Genomic DNA, 15,633 nt, shown 5'->3' on the forward strand with positions numbered 1-15,633 from the left:
TTAGTTTTATTCTATTTATGGCTTGTGTGATTACCGATATTGTCCAGGCTCACCAACACATGAAGAACCAAAGAGTCGGGATAAACTTATAAGTATCGCATTCTACACAGCGGAGTCCCATTATTCTGACCAGCAGCAGATACCCAGAGTAACCGGCGTGTGCAGCACGGACAGCGCTAGACGGGCGGGGAGTGATCAATAAGGTGCTGGTCGGTGGTCTCCGGTATCTGGCGCCGTGCTGACTGCAGAACATCCCACATTTGCTGGAGGGTGCGTGGGGACGATCCATAGAGCCAACAAGACGATCGAGGTCCCATAGATGGTCAGTTGGGTTGAAGCCTGGCAATTTAGGGGGCCGGGGAAGTACTTGGAAGTCTTGGCCGTGCTCTTCCAACCAGTCAGACATTTCTAGCCGTGTGACGTGTCGCATTGTCTAGTGATCTGCTGCTATAGCCTGGGGTAGGCCGTCTAACCACGATGACATCATCATTTTATAGTAGGATTTTTCTGTGTAGCATGATGTCATCACCGTGGAATTATCAGGATAAGTCATTGTGCAATGGACTTATGCTGGGACCTATGCAAGTAGAAGGTGCCCACCACAGATGCCTCCTCTAGCAACCCCACTGTCCCCAGATACCTCCCATTATTGTACCCCTTCTGAGCGCTATATCACATTCCCCCTATAAAGATTTATTTTTAATAGCAAATATGTCCAGCTTCAGAGACAACAAGCCCCCAGTGTTGTCGGCAGAGAAGTCCCCTGACACGTGCCCGGCAGCCCCTCACTTGTTGGCTGGTAAAGAATGAAGCCTCAGTGGCGCGCACATCAGCGGGGAGTCAACCCAACCGCAGCATTGTTCATCTCCGCATGCGATGAGGACGGCACCAACCATCAGAAAAATGTTACGGTCATTACATTCCGCCCTCGGTGGACGCGGCATACAAGCTTTAATTGTTTCTCGTTCCATGTGAGACATTTCATAAATGTTAGTGCCGACATGAATGGCAGCCGTTCAGCAGAACTTTGGCAGCGAGACAGACGGTTGTAAGAATCCATGTGGACTGGAAATGTCAATGCTGCTTGTATGCGCTATTATTCAGGAAATCCGGTCACGTAATTACACGACATTACAGCAGCACCGTGTCAGCACGTAACGAGGACAAGGGAGAAGATCAAGATCTGCGATCGCTCCAGCCTCTTGTGTTTTTCATTAGTCTAAAAGATTGCCTTGCGGCAGAGGCGCTGCACACCTGTCTGCATGGAGAAGACCCCTGACTGTCACTGCAAAAACAACACAAGGAGTTACACACGACAGTGCATAGAATCGGAGCTACGTCTGAACCGAACCGGCCAAACAAGTCGCCATGCGCCTATGCATTAAAAATAAAATAAAAAAATGAAGCAAACGTGCAATAGTCATGATAAAAAAATCTCTTCCCGTTTTGTTTCTACAGCTCATATGGGGTTCACAATGCAGCAATGCATTCAGAAAATGCAACTTAGCAATAGTCTTGCTTTAAAATGTTCTCCCGTTTTGTGTCTACAGCTCCCATGCACACTTATATGTCTCCATGGTTACAGACTAAAAACAATTCCTGTGTCATCTGCTCCTGCAGTCATGTGTCACTCCACCCCCTCTGACCCCTCCTCTTGGTAACCTATAGACAGCAGACGTGGGTGTAAATAGAAGGGGGGAATGATGAGATTAGATGCAGTAATGGAGAAAAAACAGCGTGCAAAGTCTCATAACTAAGAGAGCGTAGACGACTGCGCTATTGCTTCCGGCAAAACGACGGGTCCGGTGCACAACAGAGAGAAACGGAAACCACGGGCACCGGAACCGTCATCAGTGAAATTAATGGTGATGGAAACGGAAACCTCTGGTTTCCGTTTGTGTCTGTTCAGGGTCCCGTGCTGACGGAAAGTTCAGACGGAACGGGACCCCAACGCAGATGTGAACGAAGCCTAATGCTCAGCTGGGTGGAAATCTGCATTATTGAGCTGGATGACCCGCCATTATCAAAGGTTGTCCTGACACTTTTATTGGATGCGGATGTGGCCCCTGATGGTTGGGTCAAAATCGACCATGTAGCCCGTCAGACATTGTGCCTCTGTTTTCAGTCTATAGGCTCCAATACCCAGAATGTCATCATTCCCCCCTTTTACCGGTTCAGGACCGGGCTATTTTGGGCCTTCAGGACCAGACACAGTTTAGCCATTTTTATCACGCGTCAGTTAAACAGATATAATTTATTTTATTTGTTGGGCTAGTGACGTGGTTTTCGCAATGTTTTTTTCATAGACAATGTTTGGTTGTTTTTTGGTTTTTTTTACACATCCTTTGTGATATTTTAGAATTTCTAGGCCTAAAGTTTGAAAATAATAGTAAAAAAAAATATGCTTTTTTTACTTTTCAGCTATTTTTTTTTTTTGTAATAATATAGTTTTACCCGAAAATAGACCTTTCACTTGCGATCATCATTGTCTACCGTAGATTTTGGTATATTACTTGTCTATTTTAGGGTAAATGGGTCAGCGCCAGCGTAACAATTGGTGGGGGAAACATTTTATTGTTTTTTTATGGTATTAATTATTTAGTTTGTTGCACTTTATTTTACTTTAATTTTTTTATTATTGTGGCTTGTCCCTCAAAGGTCAGACTTGGGGGAGTTTATTTTCTTTTTTTTCTTTTACACCTTATATGCGCAGCAGCCCCAGTTAAAGGGGAAATCCGCCCTCTTATAGTGACTACTGTCACTAATAGGGCTGGGCTGGGTCTAGTTAGACCACTACTGCCACTAACGGCACCCGGCGATCATGTGACCAGTCACACGATCACTAGGACCCATAGAGGCAGCGGCAGAGGAGCCGCCGCTCCTAATCAATATACAGCGATCAGAGAAGAAAGAAGCAGAAAAAGCTGCTTCTGTCTTCTCCTCAGGGTCCCCGGCAGTCACTGACAGCCGGGCACTCGACATTCAGCTGCCCGATCGCTGGGGCAGCCAGCTAAAACACGCGCTATATATGGCCCTCGACCGCCGGAGGTTTATAAACAGCCGGCGGTCGGGAAACAGTTAAAGATGTTCCTTCTTTGCTCCTAGCCAGAGAAAGAGAATTATTAAACTTAATTAAGAACATACAGCCAAAAAAAGGTTTGGATTATGAGAGGAAACTGTTCTGAACATTGCACTTGCAGACGTCTTTGAGTTTTCTTTAATAAATTGTTACCTGGAACATCTGCCAAGCCGAGATCAGATAAACATCTCCTCTCAATAACATCAGCCGCAAAGTATAAAAATAGAACGGAATGGACTCCTGGAAGCATCGGCCACCTTGTAAGACTATTAAGCCAAGTGCACACTTGCCATTTTTGGACATTAATCACTGCAGTATTTTAGTACGGTGGCAAGATTATATATGACAATGAATGGGACCAGAAACCGGCTTCATCTAGACCCCTGAGGAGGCCACATTTGGGGGTGATGTGCTTGGGGACCACCTTGGGAACACCTACATTGGTGATATTGACTGCATGTTTTTCACCCCATGAATATTTGTTCCCTCCGAAGTTAAGCTATCAGACAAAATTGCCCTTTGTATTTGACTTTTCATATACAGTAGAATAGGTTTGATTTTTATACATATATATATATATATATATATATATATATATATATATATATATATATACTGTATCTTGTTACATTAGCTTAAAAGCCATGTACACCTTTGGAAGCGTTTTTGTTTTTTTTACTATAAAAAGCTCAATTAGTGTGTTTTGTGAAACTTTATTCGTTTTTATGAAAAATTATTTTAACTTTTTGAGATACAGCTGCTTTGTATTCTGTATACAGAGCAGCTGTATCTTACGCTGAATCCTGTGTCCTGCGGGACTGACTGGTTCAGTGCCAGCGGGTCATGCATGTCTCTGACAGTTCATAACTTAGATGTAATCGATTACAGGTGGATCCTGCGTGGACCCTCTGTCACTGAACCTGTCAGTCCCGCCGACCTGACGGATTCAGGTCTTCGCGCACGATACAGCTGCTCTGTATGCAGAAGACAGAGCAGCTGTATCTCAAAAAGTAAAAAATATTTTTTATAAAAACGAATTATAAAGTTGCACAAATCACATTGATTGACCTTTTTATGAAAAGAAAAAAAATCACTTTCGAAGGTTTACATAGCCTTTAAAACTCACATTACAATGGAGGGACTGGTCCAGTCAATGATATGGGAAGAACGAGACTGTTTTCCTGCCTATTTAAAGTAGCAGATTGCTCTCCGGGTGGTTTATTTTGACTGCTTCTTGTCCCATACAACACATATGTAATCAACAACAGGTTGCGTTTGTGGGACCTTTGTCCTTTTCGAGACTCAATGTCTAATGTAACCACATGGACATCTCCATCGCCAGCATGGCTGCCAGTGTTGTGTTCTGTGCGGAGGACAACTGTAGTTAGACTCTACCCTGTAAGGCTATCTCGATGTGTGTACACGTGAATGGTCTATGGCCACCAGCAGTATTGGGTTAAGATAATGAAGGCTTGGATTGTGAAGACTGTTCTGCTTGGTTACACTGCAGGTAAACAAATGCCGCTCACCCAGGGTGACCCAGTGAAAGAGTAGCCATGTTACAACGATCAAACAGATCAGGTAGCATGAGCCGGGGAAAGGGGCAACTGTGGTTTTGTTTTTTTTTCTTTTTGCATACAGAAAAGTTGCAGTTGGTTTAACCTGCCAGGGAGGTCACTCTGCCGACGGAAACGTACTGAATAATTTATACTACAAATCAGCCAAGTGATGAAAGAACATCTGGAACATGAAGAAATCCTAAATGTACTGGTATCACCTCTCCACTGGTTAAATAAAGCTGACATATCAAGCACATCACCTTAAGAACCAAGGTTCAAACAAGAATGAATAATGTCTGTATGAGACTATGAGCGTCAACTAACTGGCAAGGGCAACCAGGACTGACACCACTCAGAGATTTTCCCGATTTATAGTGGTTTAGGGGCTGCCATGGGTATCTCTAACTTTATGATAGATTCTTGAGATTCGATTCAGTTTCCGAATGCGGAGCTCACACATTCATATAAGCTGCTGTCAAGCATGAAAATGATGAGGCCCCAGGGACCTTAACTCTGACCGTGCCAGGGATCTTAACTCTGAAGCCTATGAGTAAGTTATGGCTTTTCCCAGGTCTCGGCCACTTGGTGGTTGCTCCTGGGATATAGAATAAGCTAACGCCAAATCGGAGTAGAATGACCAAGCGAAATCATGACGCAGACGGTAACGAGCAGCAATCAATGGGAAGTGACCGCAGAGATGGAACAAGAGCAAAACTAGCGACACGTACAGGAACTCCGTTCATAGTTGAAGCAAGTCAAGAGTCAAACTACGGGTGCAGAAGAGGTGAAGTTACGACAGGTCAGGAGGACAGGCCAGAAATGCAGAGCAGATGGACTTGCCAGGAGTCACAACCGGGGACACGGGGTAGACGAGGTCAAAAATAAGCCAAAGGTAACCGCGTGACACCAGCCCGCCCCAATGTGAGTGACAATGATGCGTAGAGATCCAAAGTTGTCACAAACTGGCCGTTACTTCTGTTGCTAAGGAGCAGAACAACTACAGATCATTTTTTTTAAAATATATATATATATATATATATATATCACACTCCCTAATAAAAATAATTACAACCAGAAACTCCACTCAAAATGACCGCACACCATTAACACATTTCACTCCCTTCCGATAATTGGCCAGTGTGAATACAGGGAAAAATTAACAATAAAACGTTGGTTTATCATTGATGTTGACTGATTGTGCTGCCATGTAAATCATTTACATTAACTATTGGTATATAGTGCAACACTAAAGCCGCTGCTGGGCCAGAAGGAAACTCCACCCTGAGGGCCCACAATGATCTTAATAACAGAGACATCAGATCCGTGGCAACAATGTTTCAAACCACCAATTGTTGTCTGTAAAGATGTGGACAAAAGAAGGCAAAAGGGAGGATCCTATAGGGCGCTGCTGCGTGGTTGTTTCGAAGGTGTTCAAGGATGATAGATGCGAATGTATATAAGTAGAAATTTATTAAATCATACAGGCCTGAGGAAGACGCTGGTACAGTGTCGAAACGCGTAGCCTGTATGATTTAATAAATTTCTACTTATATACATTCGCATCTATCATCCTTGAACACCTTCGAAACAACCACGCAGCAGCGCCCTATAGGATCCTCCCTTTTGCCTTCTTTTGTCCACATGTTTTATTAGCGGTAACCGGTCTGGTTTTCCGGCTTTGGATCCTGGCAGCAGCACGAAGTGGACCGATTATTTTCTGCCTTTATCATATACCTACCAGGTGAGCATAACTGATCAGGTTTATGACTCTCCCGTTATCTCATTGACCTGCACCATGTGGCGCCGTGCCTTTTGCTTCTCTATTCGTTATTTGTCTGTAAAGAGGCTTCTCCGATGTGATCTTCTCACATTTATCCATGACAAATCAGAAGATCGTCTTTACTCGCTATCCTATTAGGGAATTCCCATCCGGGACCCTCATTCATTAGTCGCAGTGAGCGACTATAAAGAACGTCTCACTATTTCTGGAGGACCCAGCATGTCCACGCATTACACAGGCCGACCATTGATTTCAATAGAAACTGTGTCATGTTCCATAAGTAAACACTAAAGGGATTACTCAAAATGGACAACCCCTTAAAATGCTAAATGGTGGCATTTATAATAAATCTGATTATGAGCTAATAAAATAACGATCCTCCGCCCTCAACAATCTGAGCTGACATCCTATAAATGCTCCTCATCCTCACATGAATCTCTCTGGGACAGCACCAGTATGAAGAGGTAGAAGGAGGGGGATTACGAGATCCCACAAATGTCGTTTACCTTGTCCTTTAATTCCAAAAGGAGGCAAATATTCCCTGATCTTTCCCCATTTCCTGAAGGAATTGTCAAGAAACATTGGTGCTGGTCTTGAGAACCTACAAGACAAAGAGAAAACAATGACATCAATTCTCAATGATAGATGAATCTCCGTACAGTAAATCAAATCAAAGAACGGCAAAATTCCTGTTATACGGCATCAACAGAACCAAACATTCCAGATTATCAGGAGAGAAGTAACAAAAAAATACCCTAAAATTCCTTTACTCCGGCATCAAGAGGGCAAGTGTTGGATTATCCATTATTCTAGATCCTCAGAAAGTCATGGAAAAGGCTGAGAGCCTTCAGGAAGACCCAGAGCCTAAAATTAATTGTTACCACCACCAAACAAACGTAGTTTGTTCCAGCAGACGACCGTGCCCGTAATCACAGTCCGTAAAAGCAAAAAATAGGACATGTCTTCTCTTTTGCGGAGCCTTTCTATGGCACTGACACCTTCCCGTAAATATACCAGAAGATGTCCGCGGGCAATAGAAATGAATGGGTCCGTCATTACACATTCTACTGTCGTGTCCATGGGGGGGGGCCTTAGGAAGTGTTTCTTCTAGGGGAAAAAAGAAGGCAAAAGGGAGGATCCTATAGGGCGCTGCTGCGTGGTGGTTTTGAAGTAGGTCAAGGAGGGTAGATACGAATGTAAGTAGATATTTTATTGAATCATACAGGCTACGCGTTTCGACACTGTACCAGCGTCTTCATCAGGCCTGATGAAGACGCTGGTACAGTGTCGAAACGCGTAGCCTGTATGATTCAATAAAATATCTACTTACATTCGTATCTACCCTCCTTGACCTACTTCAAAACCACCACGCAGCAGCGACCTATAGGATCCTCTTTTGCCTTCTTTTTTCCACATGTTATATCAGCGGTAACCGGTCTGGTTTTCCGGCTTTGGATCCTGGCAGCAGCACGAAGTGGACCGATCATTCACTGCTTTTATCATAAATTTACCAGGTGAGCATAACTGACCATGCTTATGACTCTCCCGTTATCTCATTGACCTGCACCATGTGTAGCGCCGTGCCTTTTGCTTCTCTATTTGTTTTCTTCTAGGGGGGTATATAGAGTATATACGCATGCGACGGAGCCGGAATGGCAGCACACAGAAGATTTATTGGTCCGTGCAGCCTCCGGGCACTGCCGTAAAGTCCTAAATCACAGGAATTTCCTTTATTAGTTCTCTCTGTCAGTCTTGTGTAATTCCACATTATATTGCAGTTCTGCGCTGGCAACAAAGGACGATTATGTGTTAATAAAGGGTAGGCATGCCGCCCAATGAAATTTAGCAAGAAGCCCAAAATAAAATAATATATAATCTGCCACCGTCATCTGTTTCTGATCTTGTGAGAATCTGGATTTTCGTGCTGTGAAGTAGTGCCAGACTAACAGATGTCAGATTAAAGGAATTTATAGTAATAAAAGCCCAGGTTTTCTTTTAAATGCTTTTTATTATATTCTATAGTAGCGCACGTCTTCTCCTGCCACAATCCTGCTACATAAATGGCTCATCCAGTGTGACATGAAAATAATACATCTCACAGCTGAAGGTTTGTTACAGTTGTATTTCGCCTAGGCAATCGTCTGTGAGCTAAACATAATTGGATTCCAGACTGATACATGTTACCTGCATTGATACATTGTAACAAACTATCCGGACAGAACAGATATTTGTGCTGATAATGTTATTAGCTCACAGAGGATTGTCGAGATTGCATTGCAGCAACCCTTATCTGTGAGAAATTTACATGAGGACAGTTTTTCATCCTTTGGATCTAAACAAGAATGTTCCCATTCACTGTCAGCAAGCAGAAATCTTGAAAATAGTGAAGAATTGAATTAGAAAGTTGAAAAACGTTCCAGTCTACAGTTATTAGGTTTTAGTTACATAAAGCCCTTTAATATTACTCAGCAGGGATGTCGTCCCCAATGATTTCTACACTTGTCTCACAGATGACACTACAAGGAAGTCAGCCGGAGTTTGGACAGATGTCCCCAGTGTTGTCACAGATTAGAGGTCATGAAAAAGCAAGCAAAAGGAAAAGCCTCAGCAAGGACGCGAATCCTTCCCGGGGGATCCATCGTTTCGTTTTAGTAACCTCCGATGTGTGGCAGATGGAGGGGAGATTGTGGCGAGTCAGGCTGAGGGTCTGTGCTGAGTTATTCATGAAGGGAGCACAAAGCATTCCTGCCCCGGCCGGCGTATTATCGGCTTCCCGTGTGGAGATCCGATTAATATCCTGCGCTTTACTCCTGGGAGGGGAACATTACCTGACACCACTTCATCAGTTTTGGGCGTAGGAGCTGCGGCTGTGAATTATTCATATCTTTATTATAGAGCGTGTAACATGAACATTCTTACATTAACTTAAGAGCCCAGCATGTTATTTGGCCACAGCGCCAAGCCAATTAATGGGCCACAAACCTCTGTCTCCTATAAGGCGTAAAAAAATGTCTCCTTTTCTTAGGATAGGACCTCAGTGTGTGATTGGCGCAGGTCTCACCCCTGTACCCCCACTGATCATTGGAAAGAAGTGGCCACTACATTGCTCATCAGCCCCTGCAACTACCAGACACAGCCACATGGATGAGAGCAGTGCTGTGTCAGTACTGCGGTGAAGGGGCCGCAGTGCTCCACCGTTGTCTCATGATAAATGATAAAAATCTGGACACTTATCATTCATTGGTGGTAAATGCTTTTGTTAGGAAACGTCCGTCACTTTAAGGTTGTCATGACTACTAGCTAAGCTTCTGGGTGGCCTTGGTTTTTGGTGCAGAGCCAATCTAATTTCTCTATCTGCGTCCTATCAAGGTCAAGGGTGAATCTGCTCAGTTTTCTCATTGTTGCTTGTGATTTCTTATGTTTGCATGTGTCTGATCAAGCTTCTGGCTACACTCTGACTATTTGGACTCTTTCAACTGGACCTCAGCTTTGTCTTTGGATTTTCCCTCTGCTCACTGATTTGGACATTCTGCTCTCGGCTGGTTGTGACCCCTGCAAGTCCTGGTACTCTTCTGTTTTGCGATTTGGACTTTTAGTATTTCCTGGTTTTGAACCGTGCTTGCTGATTACCCCTCTGGCTTGTCTGGTTATCAATTCTGGTACTGCCTGCATTGGACCTCCTGTCCAACACCGTATTCTGTTAATGCAACCTGGGTTCTATGTAGCCAAATCCAACCTGCCTTGCGGTGGGCTCTGGTGAAGACCATAGACTAGCCTTAAACTCTGCTGACCAGAGTGGTTACGGACTTGAGGTAACTGATTTACCTGCACGCTTGATCCAGACAGTCTCCAGCTGCCTTTGGGGAATTGCTTGAATAGTGATTCCTTGACAGCTTTTAATGTGTTCCTGTCGAGCATTCGTTTGCAAAAAAAAAATAAAAAAAGAATGCTCACCGGATTGGAGGGAATATTTAATTGAAAAACTCCCAATCTAATTCTCTTATCTTAAAGCTTAACTTTACAGGAGATTTTCAGAATAAGTTATCATATGTGCGTACATGAGGAATAACATTATTTCTGACCATTATATGACTTGTATTCTGCATTATTTAGCAGTTTTCCACTCTGCAGGCTCTATCTCTAAGTCTCAGTCGTCTCTGAGCTAGTGGACGAAGCCTGACGACTATCATGTCTTCTATACACTGCACATATAGAAGAGGAGAATCCTGCTCTCTTATCTCTATACATCACATATATAAGCTGCAGCAGCATGGTGGAGATTTTACAGCAGTACTGAGTAGTCTAGCTGAGAATCCAGCACTGGGGTGACATAGAAATCTTTCCAGCAGTCTGTGTCTTTCTCACTGCACTGTGCTCCTGCTTTCTCCCCCTGCTCACCCCTTCCCATTCCATAGACCTACACTGTCTTTGCTCCCTCCTCCTGCTCTCCCCTCCTTCCTTCTCCATAGACTTGCATAGTAGGCTGTAAAGAGACGTCCTCCCCTTCTGCAGTCCCCAAGTCTGCTGTGTAACCAGGTACGGAGTAAAAAATGTAGCACAACACTCACCAATATGTTTATCAGATGCAGGATTGGAAATCTGAAATGGGACTGCTTTGCTGATGGCAGAGAGCACCACCATTGCATGAGATATACTACCTATTTCTGATTGTATGTTTGCCGACATTGCCGGTTTTCTATACCACTACTTGATATATATATCTTATGGATTATCCTGTCGGTTCCCAGGAGCAGCTGTGAATGATCTGACCGGAGAACAAGCAGCGGGGTAGACAGGGGATAGCCTTCTTTAAGAGTTGATTATTTCTGCATTGTTCAGCGTGACTGCATGCACCAATACCGACATCCCACACTCAATCTATTGAAATCATTTGTGAAGTTTACATGTCACAAGTTGCTGGAAATAATAGGTAAACTTTAAAACTGGCGCTGTTTAAAGGGCCACTATAGAGGCCGTCCACCCCCATCCCCTTGCTATGTGCGGCTGAATACAACCTATTGCAATACCTCCCTAGTGTCCTCCTGTCTCTCTTACTGACCTGGGAGATAGATTTGCACTAATAAACTTACCATATTGCTTTAGAAACAATCTGTCTGGTTCCTGACCGTAAATTGGACCCTAAATTATAGATTATTTCATCATTTGGTACAATTTGGATATTAAACAAGTCTATAAATCAATGGTTTTTATGCTAATTTTTCAATAAAAAAACGATTCAAACATATAGATATGCGTGAAAACATGATCTTTCACACAATGAACCACAATTGTCCCTCTTTGGCCGTCCAAAAAGTTGGCTGGTATGCCTATTGCTCCCTGCTATCTGCCATTTCAGGCTGGTAAGAGGAAGACTTTAGTTAGTGTTCTTCAATGGGATAAAGTGTAGAAACTTCCCTTCCCCGTGATCACGGCTTTATGTCACATGTCTCCATTGCTGAGATCCTCTAGACTAGAGTCATGTCTGTTATCAGCCGCCCCTCGAATAACACGGCTGTACTGTTGAGCTGACTATACAATTATTGTGGAATAAATTCAATGGAAAAATGGGGCAATTTGATAGCGCTGCCAACATCAAGGAGTGACACTTCCAAGATAATTAGAAATATTTATTTATTGTAGCTACGCGTTTCAACACAGCATCGGTGTCAATATCAAGCTGTTGATGGCCTGATGAAATGAATAGCCACAATAAATAACTATTTTTAGTTATCTTGGAAGTGTCACTCCTTGGTGTCGGCAGCGCTATCAAACTGCCCCATTTTTCTATTGAATTTATTCCACAGTACGAGCGGTGGTGGATCCAAATCGACCGTCCGGGGACTGCTGCAGCTGACACTATTGTCTACAAGTAACATGAGCGTTGTGCCTGAAGTTGCCCAACACCAGAAAGTTAGCATAGTGTTTGCTGTTAACCCTATCCTTCTTCATATTGAGTGATCGGCACGATGAGGCGCCCTGTGTCCTTTTTTAGTTATACAATTAATGGGCCCTTATATAAAATATATGTTGCAGGCAATGCTATAATCCATTGGCTGCAGGAAGCCAGACTCCATTACCTGTATCTATGTCACCTTGCTATAGACGATATGTAGAGTAAAAAGCAGGACTGATATAAGTTACATTCAGTATATTACAAAATAGAGCATTGGTTTATCGTCTCAGATTGTGTTAAGTAAAAAAAAGAAACAAAAAAAACGAAATTGTAGAGCAAATGGGCACGGCGCCCTGGAAATGTCTCCAACGTGGAAAATGTGCCAACAAAATGTAATGTACTAACCGCAGCCAAACTACTGGCGGTCATGGTGAGAATGGTTTATGCCTGGCATGCATAGTCCAGATACAACTCCTGAGCCCTGATAATCAGAGGTAGCAGTGCTGGAATTGCCAAAAGGGCACACTTGTTTGGTTATTGTATATGGGCAAAGTAGCGTATACGCTGAATGTACATAAAAAAAACATGGTGTGAACAGAGTCTTACTGTGATTTCACCGAGTGGTAATCATAGATTTTTTTTCAAGCCACCATTAAATAATAGTTCATGTGATTTGATGGACATTTCCATCGCTACGACCCTCACAGCCGGCCGGTGGAGTTACTGATTAGCCTTGGATAGAGCATCACCTGCGCCATGCACTAGACCGTACGATCATTCTTTACTATAGACCTGAGGTCTTCTGCCTAAATGTTGTGAAACTACAATTCCTATCATGCCTTGCATGCAGCGCAATTCTTGCTGTCAAATCGAGTAGGATCTACGAGGGAACCCCCGATGCAGATGTGAAGAGATCCTAATAGACCCTGTAACTTGGGCTACTAGGGCAGATCCAGTTACTGTGGCTTCAAACATAACATCATAATAATAATTTTGCCCAAGATTATCTTTTCTCATCTTCTGGGGTGAAACAAAATCATAAAAAAACATTAATACGAACAAATTAAAAAAAAAAAAATCTCCTCAAAATTTCCACTAGACATGATAAATCTCCCCTCTAATAAAAATAATACCTATCCGTCCTGGACTAAAGATTCAAAAATATTAATAGCCAAAAATCTTTGATTTTTTTCATAGTCGGTATTAAGAGTTAGAACTTTTTTTTATTTTCCCCATGTAGCTGTATGAAGGCTTGTTTTTTGTGGGACGAGTATTATTTTTGAATAGAGCTATTTTAGGTCACATGTAACTTATTGATTCCGTTTTATTAATTTGCTTTGGGAAAAATTGGAAAAAAAAGTAAATTCACCATTGTTTTTGGGTCTGTTTTTTTTACGACATTCGAGGTGCCTTAGGAGTAATATATGATTGCGGTGATATCAAATTTGTCTTTTTTTTATGGTGTACTATTTTGAACAATTAAATAAAAACATTTTTGGGGGAGGGAGCCTTTTTATTACTAAACATTATTCTACACCTACTAGGTGACTTTAGGCTGCGATCCCCTGATCACATTCATAACGAGTCAGGCTGTTGAATACAGTCGGGTAATCGTGCAGGCACAGCTTCTGTAACTGCACGATCACCAGGTCGTACTATTGTGCTTAGGAAACGGCACATAGGCTGTTATAGTGTTACAGTCGCTGACCGCCGCCACGTCCCACTTACCAACAGCTGCGACAACAGGACTGTATCTTTATGCCAGCGCCTCCCTCCTCAGAGACATCGACACACACGGCTGCAGTACTCTCCTGTAGGGTGCGCCCGCACTTCTAACCTTAAAGGGCCAGCGCGCGCACCAATCTAAAGTTTGATGACAATCAACCCTGTAACACCCTGGACTTTAAAAAGGGCTCTTCCCTTCCTCTCCTTGCCTGAGCGTTGTTTGTATTCCTGTGTTCGTCTATGCAAATGTCCCTTAGTTGTATCCTGCTCCCATTGTTCCCGTATCCTGCTTCCCATAGCCTGTATCCTGTTGCTGTGTTTGTTCCTGAGCCCTCATGCACACGACCGTAAAAACTCCCGTTATTACGGGTCGTAATTACGACCCGTAATAACGGGCTCATAGACTTCTATTGGCGACGGGTGCCTTCCCGTTTTCTCACGGGAAGGTGCCCGTGCCGTTGAAAAAGATAGAACATGTCCTATTTCAGGCCGTAATAACGGCACGGACAGTCCATAGAAGTCTATGGAGCTCTCGTAATGACGGGTGGCTACATGTGTGCACCCGTCATTACGGCAGCGTTGCTAAGCGACGTCAGTAAATAGTCACTGTCCAGGGAGCTGAAAGAGTTAACTGATCGGCAGTAACTCTTTCAGCACCCTGGACAGTGACTACCGATCAGTATAAACCTGTAAAAAATAAAAATAAAAGACTTTCATACTTACCGACAACATCCTGCTTCCTCCAGTCCGGTCTCCCGCCCGTTGCCTTGGTGACGCGTCCCTCTCGACATCCGGCCCGACGTCCTGGATGACGTTTCAGGCCATGTGACCGCTGCAGCCAATCACAGGTCAATCACAGGCTGCAGCGGTCACATGGACTGCCGCGTCATCCAGGGATGTCGGGCTGGATGTGAAGAGAGGGACGCGTCACCAAGACAACGGCCGGGTAAGTATGAATTTCTTTAACTTTTATTACAGAAAAGGCTGTCCCTTCTCTCTATCCTGCACTGATAGAGAGAAGGGGCTGCCGATTTGTGCAGTGCTATTTTGCCGCCAAAAACGTGCCCGTAAATACGGGTGGAATACGGATGACACCGGACCCATATTTACGGGCACGGGTTCGTAAATACTGGTGCAAAACGGGTGGAATACGTGTGACACCGGACCCGTATTTACGCCAGTATTTACGGGTGGGAAAAAATACGGTCGTGTGCATGAGGCCTGAGCCTGTTGTTGGAGTCGTGTGCGCCTCATCTGCCACGTCTGGCGTCATTGCCACGTCTGGTGTCGTCTGCCACGCCAAGCATCATCTGTGCCACGTGTCTGCTACTTCGACAATCTGCCAGATCATGTCCCCAAGTACTCTCATCCGAGAGACTGTTACTTACTGTTGTTTGGCCAGCTGCTTCTCCACTACGGCGGAGCGGCCTGGTGACATATAGTACAAACAAATGGGGGAAGGGGTCTACCTGCACATGCGGAAAATCACTAACAAGTATCTGGTCATTAAGTCCCAAAATATGGCAGGTATTAAAGGGTGTTGGTACATATTCTGTATTACGGGTCTTTCATATGTTATGCTTGAGTACTGGATGCT

At 43.8% G+C, this 15,633-nt stretch overlaps 1 protein-coding gene across 7 annotated transcripts in view; it reads right to left on the bottom strand.

The window, feature by feature from the left end:
* Positions 1 to 15,633, bottom strand: part of ST3GAL3 (ST3 beta-galactoside alpha-2,3-sialyltransferase 3) — a 310,879-nt gene that overhangs the window by 49,787 nt on the left and 245,459 nt on the right. For all 7 annotated transcript variants that reach the window (XM_075832627.1, XM_075832630.1, XM_075832625.1 and 4 more), the window contains one exon: positions 6,925 to 7,019. In XM_075832627.1, coding sequence (XP_075688742.1) covers positions 6,925 to 7,019 — 95 coding nt within the window. The remainder of the gene's footprint in view (positions 1 to 6,924; positions 7,020 to 15,633) is intronic.

Source organism: Rhinoderma darwinii, chromosome 7, assembly GCF_050947455.1.
Source record: "Rhinoderma darwinii isolate aRhiDar2 chromosome 7, aRhiDar2.hap1, whole genome shotgun sequence".
Classification (NCBI taxonomy): Eukaryota; Metazoa; Chordata; class Amphibia; order Anura; family Rhinodermatidae; genus Rhinoderma; species Rhinoderma darwinii.